Source organism: Melopsittacus undulatus, chromosome 8 (assembly GCF_012275295.1).
Source record: "Melopsittacus undulatus isolate bMelUnd1 chromosome 8, bMelUnd1.mat.Z, whole genome shotgun sequence".
In the NCBI taxonomy this organism is placed as follows: Eukaryota; Metazoa; Chordata; class Aves; order Psittaciformes; family Psittaculidae; genus Melopsittacus; species Melopsittacus undulatus.
In genome coordinates, this window is record NC_047534.1 from 32971337 (window position 1) to 32991380 (window position 20044).

The 20044-nt window shown below is 38.3% G+C and overlaps 2 protein-coding genes across 6 annotated transcripts in view; one reads left to right on the plus strand and one right to left on the minus strand.

Moving 5' to 3' along the window:
• SLC39A10 (solute carrier family 39 member 10) overlaps nt 1-18074 on the plus strand; it is a 123104-nt gene extending 105030 nt beyond the window's left edge. For 4 of the 5 annotated variants that reach the window (XM_031045843.2, XM_031045844.2, XM_005145567.3 and 1 more), the window contains 7 exons: nt 2556-2725; nt 3737-3955; nt 5349-5469; nt 7257-7625; nt 9164-9244; nt 10027-10217; nt 13438-18074. In XM_031045843.2, the coding sequence (XP_030901703.1) occupies nt 2556-2725; nt 3737-3955; nt 5349-5469; nt 7257-7625; nt 9164-9244; nt 10027-10217; nt 13438-13596 (1310 nt within the window). In that variant the 3' untranslated portion in view covers nt 13597-18074. The remainder of the gene's footprint in view (nt 1-2555; nt 2726-3736; nt 3956-5348; nt 5470-7256; nt 7626-9163; nt 9245-10026; nt 10218-13437) is intronic. The other variant, XM_031045847.2, reaches the window with a different exon arrangement.
• Nucleotides 16888-20044, minus strand: part of DNAH7 (dynein axonemal heavy chain 7) — a 107907-nt gene continuing 104750 nt past the window's right edge. Inside the window, exons 62-64 of the mRNA XM_005145566.2 lie at nt 18921-19098; nt 17482-17585; nt 16888-17094 (exon numbers count right to left, since the gene is read on the minus strand). Coding sequence (XP_005145623.2) covers nt 16888-17094; nt 17482-17585; nt 18921-19098 — 489 coding nt within the window. The remainder of the gene's footprint in view (nt 17095-17481; nt 17586-18920; nt 19099-20044) is intronic.

Genomic DNA, 20044 nt, shown 5'->3' on the forward strand with positions numbered 1-20044 from the left:
CCGTCTGTTGTTTGTTACCCACTGTTGGAACAGAGGGCCCGTACTGAAGAAATTGTTCAGTCACAAACCTCTTGTTTTTTTCCACAAGGGTATTTTATAAGCACTTACACAATAACTTAACCTACATTGCCAAGGCTTTATATAGTGTTCCTAGGAGTGTTATACACCAGGCTTTTGTAACTCAAGAGCTCTTGCAGTGTTCAGAATATCGCATATCAGTTCCACTTCTATAATATTTTAGTGTTTTGAACACTACAGATCAATGAAATCTTTCCATAACTTTATTGGAATTTTGTTACAAGTCTTCTTTAGTAGTCCTTTTCATATGAGGAGTGTTGGTACATAGATGTAACTGCAGGGCCATGTACAGCTTCTGTATATATGTTTTTAATCATTGATTTGAGAGCAACCTTTCAATCTTTTGCTGATAATTTTGGTTTAAACAGAGACAGAAGCTGATGACCAACATCTGAGAGATGCACAGATGCCATATTCTAATTCTCATGTGCCTTATCTTAATCATGGTGCCATGTTTAGATACTGTATAATTCATAGCAGTATGTAAGACTTTCCAAGATGCATTTGCCAGATCTGTGCTATGATATGTGAAACTGAAGACCTAATCTCTTTCCATTTTTCTCCATGTAAGGCTCTTGGTCATCTAACCTGGCACTTAACATCATAATGTCTGTGTCCATTTTGGAGGTCCAAAGTCCTGCCACATGTCTGTGTAATATTTATTTGGGCTACTTGTGCATGGTTGCATAATTCAGCACTGAATTACACGGCCATGTATGCTGTTTGTTTCAGCAGAGCCTGCTAATTCAGACTGCATGACTGAAGTGCTCTGGGGAAGAATCAAGGCCTGTGTAGTGGTGGCATTTTGGTTAGCAGGGACCTGCTTCTACTCTAGACCTGCTTTTGTATTCTCATTTTCTAACCTTGGTTTCTTAGTTCCTAATCTGCTGTCAGTCTTTGCCTTTTCACCAGCTCTCATGTTTTTTTTGTTGGTATCAATATGCATTTTGGTGTACATTATATACTTTATAAAGATTTTCCCAATCAGTTTCTCCTGGTGACTGTGCTCTTGTACCTTTTCATTTGAATTGGATTGTTTCCTTTTCTTCACTGTTGTGGAATGACAGCTAGAGATTTCATAAGAACTGATATCCCAAAATAAGATGTAAACCAGCAGATGCTGTAAGTCTTGGTGTTGAACAGACCAGGCCAGCAGCAGCCACAGTTTGAGTGGCAAGGTCTTGTCAAATCTGATCTGTAGCATTTTTGGTACAGACAGAATCCTTGGAACATTTGACTGCTAAATCACAGAATTCATTGAGCAGCTACAACATATTCATTCCTCTTTTCTTCTCCTCTTCCCTCCATCCCCCCCAATTTCTGAGGGTGTTTTTATCCCACTTGATCAAAAATGAGTGGACCTGTAAGGAAAATTCATGCACCAAAGTATGGAAATGCTGATGATTTCAAAGGAGTTGTTAACTTCCATGGAAGTTGGCAAACTATGTCAACATTTTTTATTAAGAATGAAGCTAACAAAAAACTTGGAAAACCCTGAAGCATTTAGGCTAAAATAACAAAGGAATAGTTCAGATTGAGGAAGTCATGTTCATGAAAGATCTCAGCCCTAACAGCTAATGTTTGTAAAATAGGAGCACCAGCTATTGCTGTCGTTGGGTCTGTGAACCTTTTGAATTGTATTGTTGTAATTGAACAGTTTTTACTTACTGTTCTTTGAAGTTTCTGTGATGGAAAGAAATGAGGATTGATAGTCAAAGAGGGAAGAGGAAAAACCTATCAGTTTTAATTTGCAGCCTTATTGATGACTTGAAGGTAGAAGGGAAAGTATTTCATTAGGGTGAGATGCTGACTGCAAGAGCCACGTTTCTTTGCTCATAGGATTAAGATGGGTGACCATATTTCTGTTATCCCATAATTCCTTATGTTGGTAGTGAGTTAATTTCAGCTCTTCAAGCTCTTAGCATTTTATTTCAAAGTTCCTCCATCAAAGTTTGAGTCTTCTCCCAAATAAAAACTTGTGTTTGAAAGCACCAGGTGAAACGAGTGATGCCTAACTGAACACGTGCCTCCTAACAAAGGAGGAGAAATAGTGATTACAGTTACATTTGGCAGCAGAATCGTTTTAAAAACAAGTGTTAAATATGAATTAGTCCTCCTAGATGTCTGTTAAGTAGCAGAGACTGATCTGTTCCAACACAAAATCTTTTGCTCTTTATGTTTCATGAAGGGCTACGAATGGAAACATGGTACAGCCAGGAAGAAATTGCTTAGGTCCTTTTAGGGGATTGTCCTCTGCTGTCTTTCTCTGTATTGTACTGTACTGCAGATAAGCCTGTGTGTGTTTTGCTGTGGAATTCAGTATTGCCTTCATGTTTTTCAGCATTTTGTGAATGAGCAGTCACAATTAGGTTAAAGGAAGGTGACATTTTTGAGAGAGAGTTGAAATTCATTAACCAGCCTTGAAAGTCTTACAAGTATTGTTCTGATAATCTTTCTGTATTCATTTCTTCCCACAGCCTGGTTTTGTGGTATCATCTCTATCACCGTCATTAGCCTGCTTTCCTTACTAGGTGTGATCTTGGTTCCCATCATTAACCAATGGTGCTTCAAATTTCTTCTAACTTTCTTGGTAGCTCTGGCTGTAGGAACAATGAGTGGAGATGCACTCCTCCATCTCTTGCCACATGTAAGTATCGTTTCCTTACCTTTTCCCCCCCCCGTCTTTACTCCTAATTGTAACAAGATAATAGCATTTTCGAAGAGAATTGTTTGACAAGTATCCACACATAAATGTGCACTGTTGCAGATGCAGATTGACTTAACTGTGAGGGACAGCCTGAAACTGTTTGAGACTTTCTGTTAACAAAAAGAAAGAAAATGTGGATTAAAGTAGTTGTGTATTCATAGTTTTAACTTCTGTCACGCTACTTTAAAACATCCAATGAGACCAACAAGAGTATTTAAAGTTGGCAATATTATGATTTCTTGTCCATCAGTACCACCTAAAAGTATTTCAGGGAGGTTAAACTTCCTCATTACTAGTCTTTGGGGAGAAAGTAACTTCTCACTTACTGAACCAAGAAGTTGTCCCAGTTCCTGGGAAGGTAAGCAGGTTTTCGTTTGTGGTGGGCTACTGTAATTCTAAATGTTGTTACCATAATTCTGTCAGCATAAAGTCAAATGTTTTAATGTTTCCTTTGTGTAAATTTTAATACAAATTTCTGGGCATTTCAAACGTTTTCAAAGTTTGGATTTCATATCAAGTAAGGCTGGAACTGGCTAAATTGTTAAATCATCTTTGGTTGCTAACGGGAGTGTGGGAATGGTAGTTCCTTGTGACATTATGAGTGTTAGCCTTGTTAGCTGTAGCATTGTGACAACCTCATTATGTTCAGCATTGTGACAGGAAAAAAAGCTGAAACTAGATTATCTCCTGTTCACCCCTAAAATATTTCCCAGAGGAATATTCTTTTATTCATTAGGGTAATGAATGAATGGTGTAGTGAGAAGTTTCCGTAGTAAAATGCATTTGTGTTTTAAGAACAAACAAACAAAACCCAGCAACCAACCAAACCCGCACAAACACACAACCCAACTCGTAAAGTCTTTTTTTGCTGTTTTTCTGGCAGTGTTACATGTTTTGTCATCTGAGCTTGGATCTGTTTCAGTCTCCTGATTTATTGTTTTCTCTCCTAAGTCACATGGAGGCCACAACCACAGTCACCACCATGGCCAAGGTCATGTACATGAACACAAGCGTTCTCATCGACATGCCCATGGACATGGAGTGCAGACAGAAGGCTTTCTGGAAGAAAATGATCCAGTGCTGAAAGGTCTTGTGGCACTTGGAGGCATTTATGTTTTGTTCATTATTGAACATTGTTTAAGAATGTACAAGCATTACAATAAACAGAAGGTATGCGCTAAAATTGCATGCTATGTTAAACTATATTACCTGAAGTTCTGCCTCTTGAGGAATTGTCTTTGTGATGATTCATTATATTGTGAAGATGAACGAGTGCTGCTTATCTGCATTCTGTTTGATTTTATGTGAGGAAACTCTTTTGTAAAAGAGGTAATTTGGGAAGATGGAGTAGAAATCTGATGGGGGAGATTGCAGCTTTTTGGCCAGATATATTTGGAGGTAGGTCTGAGTAAAAGAGATGACAGCTTTCTCCAAAGCACCATGACTTTTGTTTTGCAAAATAGGAAAGGCAATGTGTAGGAAAGAACTGGGAATAGAGCAGGACAGTTGTCAGACAATTCAACTGTATGTTGCTGGCTAATGAGGCCAGCGTAAAGAGCTGCTCAGTTTTTCTACATGAGAAGATGCTAAAATTTGCAGACCTCCTGCTTCCTATAAGTTGCCAGTCAAATTTTAACTCAATACTCTGAAAATCATTGGATTTTCAGAGCTGGGATCATGTGGTCTAAAAGGAGAGGAAGTACCTCAGGGTACTTGAATTGACAGTGGATAGAAATTCAAGTGACCAAAGAGCCATATTCTTCCAACAGTCAGTATAAGATCATAGAATGGTTTGGGTTGGAAAGGACCTTAAGATCATCCAGTTCCAACCCCCTGCCATAAATACACTTTCAGCTTTTGCCTCCATCATTCAGCTTTGAGAACTAAATGATTTTGGTGAAGCTGTAACTGCTTCAGCCAGATGAGTATGGAAACTTCTGAAGTTCTCTGTTTTCATGTCAGACCTGCTGCCTCAGCTGGACAGCAGCAAGAGGAGGGACTTGCTAGATTTTCTGACAAAGAGATAAAAGCTGTCACATTGGGCATATTTTCTTTGAGGTTAATTAAGTAATTTAAACCCCACACTGCTTTGCCAAAAGTATGACCTCTGTTCTATGGGCCTCAGAGAGGAAAGCAGCAAGCTTTTCTCTAAAGGGAAATACAAGGAACTTACGGGAGTATAAAAAAAAATGGAAGTTGAACAAAATAAAGGAGCTGTTCTTGCTGTATGTTTGCTTTGTTGAGCAAAACAAGCAAATATGATAACTGCCTCCATGTGTTTCTGGGCTGTTAGTGCAGTCCTTGTCATTATGTACTCTGTTACTGAAGTGAAAAACCATCTCCGTGTGAGTGGGATTCCGTGGTGGGCAGCTAAGAATTTCCAGTGGGACAGATACTGTTGCTGAGCCTTAAAGAGATTAATATTCTGTAAGTCCCATACTTCTGTGGGATGTATTGAGAGAGAGTAACTTACGTCTATTTTGAAGAGATTTTTGGACAACCTTTCAGTTTATTTCCACCGATGTGCTTTTACAAAGCAGATGTTATTTGTTTCCTGTTGCAGAGTAAGCAGAAATGGTGCAAAAACCCCCAGAATGAAGAATCACCAATTGGAAGGAAGCTTTCTGATCATAAGTTAAATAATAGACCAGATGCTGACTGGCTTCAGCTAAAACCCCTTGCAGGTAGGCATTAATTTTCAGCATTTTCTCTGACTGTGAGATTCAAAGTAATGGCACATAACCTATGGCATGTAGCATGTAACCTCTTGTACAGTTTTGCTGCTGTTATGCAAATCATCATTAATAAGACTTAATAGGCTTTCCCTATTAAATCTTTCTTTATTTTGTTTTCCTTAGATGTGAGAGCACTCTGAATGCTTCCTAATATGCTATACAAATGGTTCTCAGACTTCTGAAGCAGCGAGGTTTTGGATGTCTTTGGTTCTTTGGAGGGGGGGATTATTTGTTTTGCTTTGGGGTGTTTTCTGGTTAAGCTGTGCCTGACTAGCTCAGCCCTGGCAAAAATGAGATCAAAAACGAACACACACAATCTGAAAGGGGTTGCCTGTTTCACTTTGAAGGTTCCAGCCTCTGACCAATTATAGTTTGGCTAAGAGGGCTAAACAAAATTAACATATTTTCATAAATACGACTGAGTACACTGAATATTACTCAAATATCAAAAACAACTTTAAGATGCTGTTTCTTCATGGCAGTTTGGATGCTCATGTGGTGTGTACCCAGAAGGAATCACCCTTCTCAAAAGGATGAGGGAAGGGCTTTGCTCCATAACCTTCCCTTCCTATTGCCTGTGTGGCTGTTGAACTGTGATGAAGAATGCATAGGCTATATTTATACCAATGCAATTTTGTTAATTTGAAAGGGGGAGCTAGGACTGTAGTCTTGTCAAACAACTTAAAATGAGATTTGGGACACTGCTGTAGACCACAGAAAGGCTTTCAGCTTTCAGGTGGTGGTATGTGTCTTCATGTCTTCATTTCTTTCAATGTCTTTATTTTCTTTCAGTGGGCAATCAGCCGAATTTTGCTTCTAATAACATGGAGCACGTATTGGTTTCATTACACTGCCTCTAAAACTGTGCTCTCTGCGGACAAGTTAATCATTCATGCTACAGGCACTGGAAGCACATGCTGAATTTGAATGTTTAATTGCAGTGCCACTACCACTGACCTGAACGACCATGCCATTTCTTTTCAGACAGCTTCCAAGTGATGGTGGTTAGAAGCCTGTTTATCTAGAACTCTTTGAAGTCTTTGCTGCTAAGGCACTCTGTGCTTATTTTTGACTCTGAACTATTTCTGTTGAATTATTGTGGGCTAATAACTTCATTGTCCAGAACTACCTTTTTTTCCCACAACTGGTTTTGTTTCCTGGAGCACAGATTGCCGGTTTCATTTATTAATACCTTAGAAATATTAGTAGACTTGAAATTAATGTGCATCTGCCTTCTGCATAGTTTTCACTTTGTATTTCTTTGTAAAAGTAGCTTTGATTGCTAGCAGGGGTAATAAGCCACATTGAAGGAGCTTACCGTGTGACACAAGTGTCTGACACAAAGATGCATGCAGTACAGAAACTATTTGAAGACCTGTTTTATCAGTGGCAGATGCTGCAATGCTTCAGTGAAGGCTAAATTGTGACCCGTATGGGTGTGCACTGAGTAGCCAGTTAAGGTTTCCTGAGCCATTCAGATTCCATCTACAAAGTGTAAGACATTATTATCCTTCTGTCAGCTGTCCTTTTCTAATGTTGAACCACAACCATTGTCACTAGCAAAATTATGGGTGAAACTGAACGCTGACAACAAAGTTGCTGGGTTGGGATGTGTTAAAATACTCCTTTTGCTTTCACAAAGCAGTTAAACTCTCAATCCAGTGGTGCTCAGTAGTTGCTGGTGGTATTTTAAATAAGAATTAATGCCATGTCTCTCCCAACTGGCTTCAATGTAGGAGCAGACGACTCAGTTTTGTCTGAAGATCGACTCAATGAAACTGAACTAACTGATTTGGATGGACAACTGGAATCCCCTCCCAAAAACTTCTTGTCTGTGGAAGAGGACAACAATGTGCACCATTCTCACAATGATATCTCACGTGCTGCTCAAGAGCATGATCTTCATGATTCAGAGTATGACAGCCATGGCGAAGATAAAATGATAGCTAGAAAGCACAGTCACCACTGGCATCACAAACATTCACATCATTCCCATGGCCACTGTCATTCTGGAAAAGACCTGAAAGATACTGGGATAGCTAATATTGCATGGATGGTAATTATGGGAGATGGCATTCACAACTTTAGTGATGGCTTAGCAATCGGTAAGCAAAAAGCACCAACTATTTCTCAAGTTTCTTATCTTTAGTAACTCTGGTAATATTTTAATTATCAGTGATCACAGGTAAGGTTTCCACTTAGCTCCTGTGATTGCTGGCATTCTTTAATCTCCTTCAGAGCAGAAATTAAAAGGCCATCAATTGCAGTAGTCTTCCCTTTGTTAATATTCTGTGACCAGCTCCTGTCATTACAGTAATCTTGATGTAGTGACAGTTGCAGTCTCTGCCAAATGAAGATAGGTGCAGACAAACCTCCTTATGAATTATGGAGCACATGTAATGCGCATTTGGGTTTTCGGTCCCTTTGAATAACAAAACGGGCCTTTCAGTCTTATTTATAATGATCCTTGTTAGTAATATTCATACTATTTCTATTATTATTAATACATAGAATTATACAGTAATAAATAAACAGTAATAAGTAATAAATGTACTATGGTTAGGTTACTGAAATAGTTCTTTTTAAAGTATTACTTAGGATAATTTAGTTTTTGTTTGAGCGAAGTATTTTCTTGGCATATGGTCAGTATAAATTTATTTGTAACTAAACATAGAAGAGATTGAAGTACCAAGCAGATCTTACTAGAGTTTTATAAATTAACTTTGATTCACATAGACTTCTAAATGTCATTTGAACTGTAAAAAACATGTTAATTTGAATATATATTTGTCATACAAACCAAAATGATGGTGAGAGTACTGAACTGCATGGTTTTTACTAAGGTAGCAACTAAGAGTGCACAGGCTTCCAGACTACTAGCAGAAGGAATATATGCACTTTGAAGGATGGGGGATAAGCTATGTATGAGCGTCCTCATTAACAATTAAATCTACTGCAATTTCTCTACTTTCTCCAGACAATTTCTAAAGAAACTAAACTTCATGAAAATAAACCTTTTTCTTCATTGTCACATTAAATAGGTTAAGACATTTAGACAATGGCTTCTAAGGCCAAAAAGGGTTTGTACATTAAATTTGATTGAATTAAATTGGCTTACACAAAAGTTACTGGAAGAGTTTTATGGCAGTGTTTTTCTTCTTTTTATTTTCCACATCTGGCTTTTATTAATATTGCTGATACATGCTCTACAAATAAACATAAAGGATATAGGAAGGTTGTGGGTTAAACATTAGCTTGGATTTCCAACCTGGAAAGGAGAGAGCTAGGCTGTTGCTCATGTTGACTGTCCTAACATACTTGAGAGTTCCTGAAACTGTAAAAGTGGTGCTGTTTATTAGCTTGTCGCATTTATGTCTCCGTTTTGCTCAGTGTATTCTCCTCTCTCAGGATTTGCCTTTCAGATAAACTGAGTAATAAAGCCTGCAGTGGCAATGCACATAATTCAGTTTATATACAGACAGGGCACAGACATAATGATAAACCACGCGTTCATGAGAGCGTGCGTTCTAAGAGGAGAGCATCACCTCTGGAAAGGCTGTTGCTTACCTTTTCTGACTTGAAAATAGTAAAATATAATTTGAATCTTTCCTTTTTTCATCTTTTTTTCCTTCTCCTTCCCCAGGAGCAGCTTTTAGCGCTGGACTTACAGGAGGAATTAGTACCTCTATAGCAGTGTTCTGTCACGAGCTTCCCCATGAATTAGGTAACTAATTTAATATACTCAATGTGTTCAGTCTTTTCATCTCTACAAAACAGTTACCTAAAAGCTGTTGTGATACTCATCCTAATAAGCATAATGCAATGCAGATGCTTCAGGGGTGACCAGAACTTCAAAGAGTAGTGGAGCCATATTGCTTCAGAGTAAGTACATAATGAGAATGTTAAGCAGGCTTATACTGCAGGTTAGCTAGCTACAGCAGTTCTGTGAGGCTTTTTGAACATGTTTTTAAAATGTTCTTAGGAGCATACAGATTAGATTTGGTGTTACACCTCTGCATTCTGTACAGAGCATTTCACACTGCTCTCTGTGGCATTGTCTTACAAAGTTAAGTAAAATCACATAAGTAGACACAAGTTTACAAAAGTAGAAATCTGTGTAGAGATCTTCAGAAGATGCTTTGTACCAGGTTGTTGCTGAGTCCAGTAGGTGTGGGTGACTGTTTAGGGTGAAACCTGTAGACATAGTTGCCAGTGCAGTTGATGCACTGACTCTTCCCCTGTAATTGAAGCATTTCTTGTTGGGGTTAGCTAACCAAGATGAAAGCTGTTGTTTTACTGTGAGCCATAAGGCACATTGCATGCATCCTGAGACTTAAGAGCCACTAGAAAGAGGAGGAGTCACCTTTATTGCCAGCAGCATGAAACTTGTACTAGATTAAACTCTGTGCAATTTATGTACTCATAATAAATACAGACTAATTTATCTACTACTTACTTGCCTGAGAAGCACTGAAACTAAACCCCTGTGTTCTGTCTCCATTTTAGGTGACTTTGCTGTGCTTCTTAAAGCAGGTATGACAGTAAAGCAAGCTATTGTGTACAACGTCCTGTCTGCCATGATGGCTTACATAGGGATGCTGATAGGCACAGCAGTGGGACAGTATGCTAATAACATCACCTTGTGGATCTTTGCAATCACTGCAGGCATGTTCCTCTATGTGGCATTGGTTGACATGGTAAGATTGTTGTTTTATGTCATTTTTGCATGCTGTGCATAAAACCTAGGATGTGAAGTGGTATCCGCAACAGAACTTGTTTTGCTACAACACATAAAATATCTGTAGACAGTAGATGGGTGTTTCTGTTACATGACTTTAGAATGTTAAAGATACTTTGGGAGGTGTAGTGAAGCTTTACAGTTGTCTGCCTCTTTGGGTTTCTGCTACCAAAGTCTGCCAGTGACTCCTGTTAAAATACAAAAAGTACAGAGAGGCTGGGAAAGACACTGACACTTCACACTAATAAACCAATAAAGTTAATAATTTCCCAAAAATAAAAGTAGGACAGTTCTCTGGTTTTATGGATGGGTCTTTACATGCTGGAGATCAATCCAGTACTTAGAATAGTTCTTCATTAAAATTTAATCTCCATAGATTTGGAAAGCTTAATCTGAACTCTTGGCATGAGCAGATGGTAACAGATGGCTTTTGTGGTGAATAGCTTTTCAAAAACTTACCTGTTGGAATATCTGGCATCTGTCACTATCCATAGCTAAGACTTCACTTCTACTTATCACAGTCTCAGTTTTCATGGCCATGGAACAGGAAAACCTTGGAAGTTACAGAGACAGAGGCACTGTGTTCTTCCTAGGTTTTGAAACAGTTGCCACAATATTCTTGGATTACTCTTAAAAGCATCTTTAGATTTGGCACAGAGATATTGATTATGTCTGTGTAGAAGTCAATTACAAAACCTGAATTACATGCAGGTCTTCCATTCAGAAAACATGGAGGTGAGAGCTGGCAGCAGCAGGTCAAGCACAGTTCTTGGGTTTGCTATTAGTTGGTGAATACAACTGTGATTTATTAAAAAGAAAATAGTTCTGCAGCAACTCTTGCCTGTCAACATAACAGCTATATAGCAATCTTCACTAGTGATTACTTCAGTTATTCTTAATGACTTACCTAGCAGTACTTTGAAATTTAGCATACTGCTTGCTGTTAAACTGCCTGTTGTAGAGGTGATAAATATTCTGCGCACCAGTATATATATTTATCATAGAATCGTAGAATAGTTAGGGTTGGAAAGGACCTTAGGATCATCTAGTTCCAACCCCCCTGCCATTGACAGGGACACCTCACACTAAACCATATCACACAAGGCTTCATCCAGCCTGGCCTTGAACACTGCCAGGGATGGAGCATTCACAACTTCCCTGGGAAAACCATTCCAGTACCTCACCACCCTAACAGTAAAGAATTTCTTCCTTATATCCAATCTACACTTCCCCTGTTTAAGTTTCAACCTGCTACCCCTTGTCCTATCACTATAGTCCCTAATGAATAGTCCCTCCCCAGCATCCCTGCAGGCCCCCTTCAGATACTGGAAGGCTGCTATGAGGTCTCCACGCAGCCTTCTCTTCTCCAGGCTGAACAGCCCCAACTTTCTCAGCCTGTCTTCATATGGGAGGTGCTCCAGTCCCCTGATCATCCTCGTGGCCTCCTCTGGACTTGTTCCAACAGTTCCATGTCTTTTTTATGTTGAGGACACCAGAACTGCACACAATACTCCAAGTGAGGTCTCACGAGAGCAGAGTAGAGATCACCTCCTTTGACCTGCTGGTCACATTCCTTTTGATGCAGCCCAGGTTACAGTTGGCTTTCTGGGCTGCAAGTGCACACTGAAGCTGGCTCATGTTCAGTTTCTCATCGACCAACACCCCCAAGTCCTTCTCTGCAGGGCTGCACTGAATTTCCTTTTTGCCCAACCTGTAGCTGTGCCTGGGATTGCTCCGACCACCTCACAAGTGTGTCAATGTCCCTCTGAATGGCATTCCTTCCCTCTAGCGTATCAACAGAACCACACAGCTTGGTGTCATCGGCAAACTTGCTGAGGGCACACTCAATTCCATTGTCCATGTCACTGACAAAGATGTCAAACAAGACCGGTCCCAACACTGATCCCTGAGGGACACCACTCGTTACTGGTCTCCAGCTGGACATTGAACCGTTGACCACAACTCTTTGAGTGTGACCACCCAGCCAGTTCTTTATCCACTGAGTGGTCCACTGATCAAATTGATGACACTCCAATTTAGAGACAAGGATGTCATGTGGGACAGTGTCGAATGCTTTGCACAAGTCCAGGTACATGACATCAATTGCTCCACCCTTGTACATCATGTCCATAGCCCCATCATAGAAGGCCACCAAATTGTTCAGGCAGGATTTCCCCCTAGTGAAGCCACATTATATTTAAAGAGTGGGTGGAATCAATTGTCAGCTTTATGTATCTTTTTGAAATACAGTAATACAAGAACAGATGGGTATTATACATTTGATTCTCTGATAATTTGTCATTGTTGTACAGTATTCAGGTACTCGGAATAACAAACTATTCTAGCCTATCCAATGAAGAGCAATGCTGTCTACTACCTGAAGTTTCCGTTTTTTACTGTATTATGTTTTTCTGAACTAAGTGTTTCTTGAAGTAATTCCTTCATTTACTTCATGCTTTCTTGAATTAATTTCTTTGTGAAACTCTGTATTTCTCTTCTCTGTGGGTGGTTTTGTAAGACACCTCATAAGATTTATTTTTACATATTCCAAGTCCATTATTATTTATGTGTTGCCTTTGTCAGTGCTGTTGGACTTTTTCGTCATAAGTGAGGAATATAAAGACTATCCAGAGTTTTCTGAATTTTTTATAGCATCAGATAGAATTTCTCTTGAATTACTTGTAGCTATTATCCCTGTATTTAAAAGGGACACATATGTGAACATGTGTAAACATGTAACATGACAAATGAATGGCTAAGTTAATCAGCAAAGACATCATATAGGGTATCTTTATAGCAGTGTAATTACTGCAGAAATAAAGCTTTTTATTATGTTTATTTGAACATGACAGCTTCAAGCAAGTAAAGCCTTGGAAGAGCAGAGCTGGAAGAATGCTGGGCTTGCCCTTATCTTGAGGAACTTTGAGTAGATGTTTGCTCCAGTAGAAGCTAAAGAAAAGAAGTGGAAAGGAAAGGCATTTTAGTTTGTTTTTAAATACATGATGTGATCATGTTTTTATCAGATGTATTGGTTAGGTAGAGTTTAATCTGTGTCTCAGTGTATTGTTTTTGTAATGGAATCCTGGTGTGTTTATTCTCTACAGTATCATCTTGTAAACTTGTCTGTGTATAACTGGAATAGAGGGTGAAATAACTTCCTAAATTGCTGTTTATTTTAGCTTCCAGAAATGCTTCATGGAGATGGAGATAATGAAGAGCATGGTTATTGTCCTGTGGGGCAGTTCATTCTTCAGAATCTAGGCCTGCTGCTTGGATTTGCTATCATGTTGGTGATTGCCCTCTATGAAGATAAAATTGTACTTGACATCCAGTTTTGACCTAATTCTGGTAATCACTGTGGTTACAATAATGTTACTGTATGGCTTTGAGTCTGCACTGTTTCACTGTATGCACATTGCTCAGAGGAAAAGCAGTGGCTTGCACTACTTACACAACAAGTACAGTATATTAATTTCTGTGTAGATTAACTTCTGCTTTTTTTCTGATTCAAATCAGACGAGATTACCCAATGCATCTTCTAAACTCGAGTGACAATTAGGAAATACTGAATATGAGAAATAAATGTCAAGTTCATGTACTAGATAGGAAGCACTGCTTGTTTAAGAAAGAAAAAGTGCAGTGACTGATCTACACATGTGGGAAAATGCCATTTCATTAGTACATTTGAACAGAACCCAGAAAATGTTACAGCTGAAGTTCATACCTCTGCAAGGAACCCGAGTAAGCTTTTAGTGCCACGTAAGTCTTAAGTAGCTCATATATATATATATATATCTGTATGTATATATAGATATATATAGAGATGGATATATAGATATATACAGATGTGCATGCCACGTACATGTGCATGCGTGTGTGTGTATATATTCATTCTGTGCTGATTCTTCTGCATAGTGGTGACTTGAAGTATTAAATCTCACAACAGCACATGACTGGAAACCACTGTGCTGGTTTAAATTCTCAAAAAGAAACCAAAAACCTTTAAACACTGTTTAAATTCTTAGAATATGTGTTAAGCTGCAGTCCATCATTATAAACTTCATGTGTAAGAAGGCAGGCTGTTGCAATATATTCTGCAAAGTGCTATGTTCTGTCGAGGATCAGTTTGACGATGTTTTTCCTGACTAAGATTTATTTGATGTTTGTTCCTTGGTATTAGTAGGAAAATGCAAAATGCAGTAGAATTAGTGTTAGCTTGGGGAAATCCCTGATGTTGGAGTTATTGAGCTATTTCTGGTTCTTTTTTACAGATGCTAAAACATGTATTGTGTGCCACTTGCAGCATAAACTACTGAAGATTTGTGGCTGTGAATTTGTGCAAACTTTTAACAGAGAATCCATATGGGAATTTTCTCCATTTTTAATAACAGTTGTTTTGGTCTGTTTTCTCCTCCTCATGTTAAAGCAATCCAAAGTGTAAGAAAGACACTAGGTTACTGAACCTGGGCACAAAGGTTAAATTATGGTCTGTGTATGTAGTACTGGTAGGTTATTTTCAATACTGTAATACCAGATCAAAATCTGTTTCTACAATGTCTTTGATATCAGATATTTGAGCACCAGCCATTTCTGGCAGTGGAGAGTATGTAAGAGGATTTCTACTTCCAGCATAAATGACTTAGTTAATTTCTGTGATATTTCTTACAGTTTTGGCATTAATTAGATTATTACAAGCAGATATGATAGACCCATGGTATGTGTAATTTGGAAAGATAGACTGAAAACTTGGGCCTTAACTTCTCGGATCAGCTGTCCTAGATTGGATTATGCTGATATTCTTACATTGCCAGACATGAGTTAGTTCTTATACCCATCTCCTTAAAAACATTATGAGTTTGTGAGGAGTGCAAGTTGATTCTGTAGTACCAGTCCTAAGCATGGTAGTAGCCTTTTTTAAAAATACAGTTCATCTTCTTTTATGCGTTTGCCAGGTAAAAGCTGTATTTTGACTATGTGCCGTAAGTTTTGTTTAGGTCTGCTTGATGCCAGTGTAACTGCTAAGAACACTGATTCTAACGCCTTTAATGAGAGCCAGTTGGTATCTTCATTCCATTTCAAGTTAATGTGTTTCCTGTGGCCCTTTATGTTTTCAAGCTTCAATGGTCAATTTAATTTTTACTGAGGGCAGCTTATGTATGTTAAAGATATCGGTTGGTTCTTGCCAGTATTTCTTCTAATGCAGTATCAAGAAACAGTATTAAGGGTCCATTTCAAAGACGGGCACAGTTTCTTCAGTGAAGAAGCCAAAAGCCCAGAGTTCAGGCATGCAGCCATTTGATGCTCTGAATTCAGGTTTTCTTTTTTCTTCTTTAAACACGTTTACTGTTGGACCCTAATTAGCAAACACACTGTTGTTAGCTTCAGATGACTGAATTTCTGCAGTGTAAAGATCCTGGGTGACATTTTTCATAGTGCCCATGTCAGGTCACTGAGTACCATTTTCAAAGAGATTTAACTCACTGCATACCTTCTGAGGATCTAATTTTAAGCAACCTGTTTCTTAGGTATTAAACTGACCCTTTTCTGTTAATTCTGTTGAGTATAAGGGGTTATTATGTGGTTGAACTGATATTTTGTCAAATAATTTTTCAAAGGTTATTCCTTTTAAATCTGTTCAAATGAAGATTTCTGTATTTCAGATAGTATATTTACTTGTGTATTAGTTGGAGTATGGGTATAGCTTAATACACTGCCTTTATAGAAAAATAATTAACTTCCTTCCAAGACCATCTTGAGACAAGGGAAAAACATGGTCCTTGAAGGTAGGTACTGTATTTTTCATGAAATATGGGTTATTTCCTTTTATTTTCTAGTATTTATTACAAGTTATGAAGAGCAGTGTAACAGCTGTAATTTCTGTATGTTTCCACCAGTATTGAATTCCAGGTGATTCTAATGTATGCTTCTGAGTCATGTTACAGACAATCTGAATTCCACTACATTTCTACTTGGCTTCAACATTCCATTCTGCTTGAATCCAGAGTCTCATTTAACTTGTATTTGTTGGAGGGCATAAATGTTACTTGTATATTACAATGCTGTCACTGTGTGACATCCCATATGAATTTTGATGTAGATCACATTGCACTCAATCCGCTGTGATTATGCTTCAAAAATACTGTAATTGCTAGATGCAGTGTGATTTCTTTAAATTTTTTTTAACTTTTGTTTTTCTTTCCCTTCCCCATTACCAATTAAGTCTATGGTTTAAAATGTGATTCTGGTCCTATAAGATATAACTTGCTGAGCTGTCAGTCTTTTTGTTAAAACTAAATAGGTTTTTTAAATTTTATAAAGCTGGAAATGATCAAATGCTGTTTTGTTCATTGTCAACAGTGTTGTGTTCATTTTATGTATGTTCCTTATAAATAAGGAGCTTCCAGAAAATAAAATTATTCAAGGAGCAGAGATTTTTCGTTGGCTTTTATACAGTTTTATTGTGCATCTTTGTATTTTCGTATTTGTACTTCAAAACTCATGAAAGGCACAAATGCAGCATTGTAAACAAACTCATTGTGATTTCTCTTTTAACGTGGCCTTTCAGGACCAACATGCATCCTTTATAAGGGGTCTGGAAAATGCACCTACCTCCCAAAATGGGGACAGGTCTATGAATTAAGCTGACATAGTAACGCCACACCCCTTCTGATCCAGTGCTCTTCGGGTTTGTCTGAAGCGAGAGTTACTGCGATGACGAAGTTGGTGGAATGGCCTGTTGTTGACAGAGTCCCTCTTCTCTCGCTGGTCTTGTACAATGGGGCCAGGTAACTCGGTCTCTTTGGAATCTCTGATCTCTTACACGGCTTTAGCCATATCTGCAGTGAAGAATAAAATAATCCTCCTCATCTCAGTTAAAAAAAGAAACAGGGAACAGTCTCAGCTTTGCCAAAGTATTGGGACATTGTTAGTTTTTTGGTTTGTTTGCCTTATAAAAGAGAGCCCTGAAACCCTGTTTCTTGTTACAAGATTGCTTCCTCTCCCAAAATAGGCAACACCAAACTTCCTGTGGCTGTCATTAATAGCAGATAATCTTAGCTCCTCTCAGGCAATTTATTTCTATTTCAACACAAAACATATCAATTAAATTGTTTTATAACAATTACCCTGTTAATTCCTCGAAGACTAGAAATTCAAGAGTACTAATTCTACAGCATCTGTTAGTATATAATACCATAAAATGTCACCGAACGAGAAATACTGACCACAGGCACTGTATCATAGAGGACTTTTGGATGAGATTCTCCAAGCATCTTAGTTTGCCTGTTCCAGCGTGCTCCATCCAAGAACAACCCCTGAACGTAGACACCTGCATCAGTTGGAAAGGATAGCATGTTACCCAAAACCTGCAAATGACTGCTAGCTGAGACCAGCAGCTAGTGCAGTGCACTTTGGTAACTGTCAGTTAACTGAGTGTGTGGGACTTTTGTGTGTTCTAAGTGATGATGAAATAACTTTGACTGTAGCAAACACAATCGTATGCTTTATAGCTACAATTCTGTAAGGTTTTATAAAGTTACAATGTCTAGTGATATTGCAGTGTATCCAGCCTCTTGTGAATGGTCAGTGACAGCTGAAAAGAATGATTCATAGTACAGGACACTATTTTTAAACTTGTCATAAAGTTTTCTATACATACTACATTTTGTCAGCTTTAATGTTTCCAACCTTGGAGATTTTATCATATAAACAGTCTTTTGCTATTTAGTCTTCTCACTGTTTCATTGCTTATGTTTAAAGTTGCCATTTGCTTATACTTTTCTAAGGCTGTTCATTAAAGAAGTAAATGTTTAAAAACCATAAATATCTTTATTTGACGTGTCACAATGACATATGATATTCTCTCAGAATTCCACAAGAAGAAAGGTAACAGCATCTGGTTTTCATCAGATTTGCTCTGTAGACTGAAAACTGTAACTTCCAAAACAAAAAATAAGCATGCCCCAACAGAAGATGACTTGAACTGACTGGATGTGGATCTCCCAGGCAACATGCTAAGCCCTTCTTTTTTTATACAATTTCCAGTCAAACTGATCCTCAGAAAGGTATTAAGAAGAGTACTAAGAACAGTTCTGTTTAATCTCTCCTTTTTTCTGAGGAAGCGTAAGCTAACAAATATACCTGCAACTGAAACCTAAGGTAAGTAGTATATGATAAAGCAGTGACATAAAAAATAGAGCTTTTCCCTTCTTAGAGTGGTCCCCTATTGCCCATTGTGATCATGCCTTTGAGGTATTTATCTAGGGATAGTTAAGGTAGCATACGTAACTTCTCTGCTGAATGCTTGGTTTTCCTTGGCTTAGGAAAATAAGCATTTTCAGACATATATAAGAGTAGAGTGGAAAAAAAAGGGGGGGGGGGGAATAAAATAAGTTTGATCTCTTGTGGGAGGTTTGGGTCAAGGAGTGTCCTTTGTTGGTGTTATTTTGTATCTTTGTGCTAATCCAAGATGTGAATTAATCTCAGCTGTTCCTAGGGACTTAAAATTGCCTCTTTGCTTCTGGTGCATCTCGTGGGGAGCAGTGCAGATGTACATGTTTGCAAGCTGAATTAATGAACTTAATTGCATAACTGAGCCTGCACATTAATGTTAACTTCTAAAAACATCAGCAAAGGCAGATAATTTTGTGATGCATTTGCTTACCATCTTCAGGAGCAGTGTCATATTCCTTATCTTCCAGCACTTCATAATCGAATTCTAGCTGGTCTATTGGAATGGTGTATTTTCTGGCATAGTTCTGCTGGGCACCTGTTAAGAATGCTTGAGTGAAGAAGAATCCTGAAATCCAGAAGACTGGTGGGGCTCCATTTTCATACCACAACTGCAGCAGCAAAAGAGAGAGGAGGGAAAAATAACCAAACAATTCTGCCTTTGATTTTATTAGTACTTAGGAAAGCAAATGTCTTCTAGAATAACAGCAGAAGTAATTTCTTGCTTTGTGAATCCAGGGCTGTCCTTGGGGCTCTTGGTTCTTTTCTGAAAGCAGTGGAACTTTGGATGGCTGAGCACAACCAAACAACAAATCACATACAATAACGTTAGTTTCAGTTAAATCCATTAAACATACATCATCCCTCTATTTCTTCAAATCCTCCTCTTCCTTCTTATCTTTGTGCAAATGACAGATCTCTTTTGCAGGCTGCTTTCTCTTTGAAAGGTTCATATTTCCCTTCCAGGGTCAAAGTCACATGTGTGTACGCCAAGTTGAAGATGAACAACATATTTTCTAATTAAAGTAATCTGGTAGTAGGGGGCTGTGTTTGGGGGGTTGTGTTTGGTTAATTTCTTGTTCTGTTTTTAATAGCGTACACTGTGGAGGCATCTATAGGAAAATTATTTTAAAAAATGACAGTTGTTGGATTGGGTTATAATACACGTGAGGTCTGTTGCAATGGTGAATACTGGGTGCAAGAAGACCTTTTTCTGATTGCTGCAAACATCAATATTGAAGAATGTCAGAAAAAAAATCCTATATTGCAGAGAATTAGAGTGCAGAAACGACACTGTTTGTCTCTGCTAGTAAGGAGTTTTCTTCCCAATAAATAAAAAATCATCATTGTAGCTACTGTCAGGCTTCCTACAGATAAAAGTGGGAGTTTTACCAAGGCATGGGGACTGTGTGTGTGTCCCCAGCACATAAAATTGAGGTTCTCTGGAAACGCAGAATTTGTGAATATCCTGCTAGATCCAAAACTGGGCACTGCTTTTGCTATTATATTTTCATTTTAATTTACTTTTGATTTTAGTTCTACCCTGGGACCTGTTTT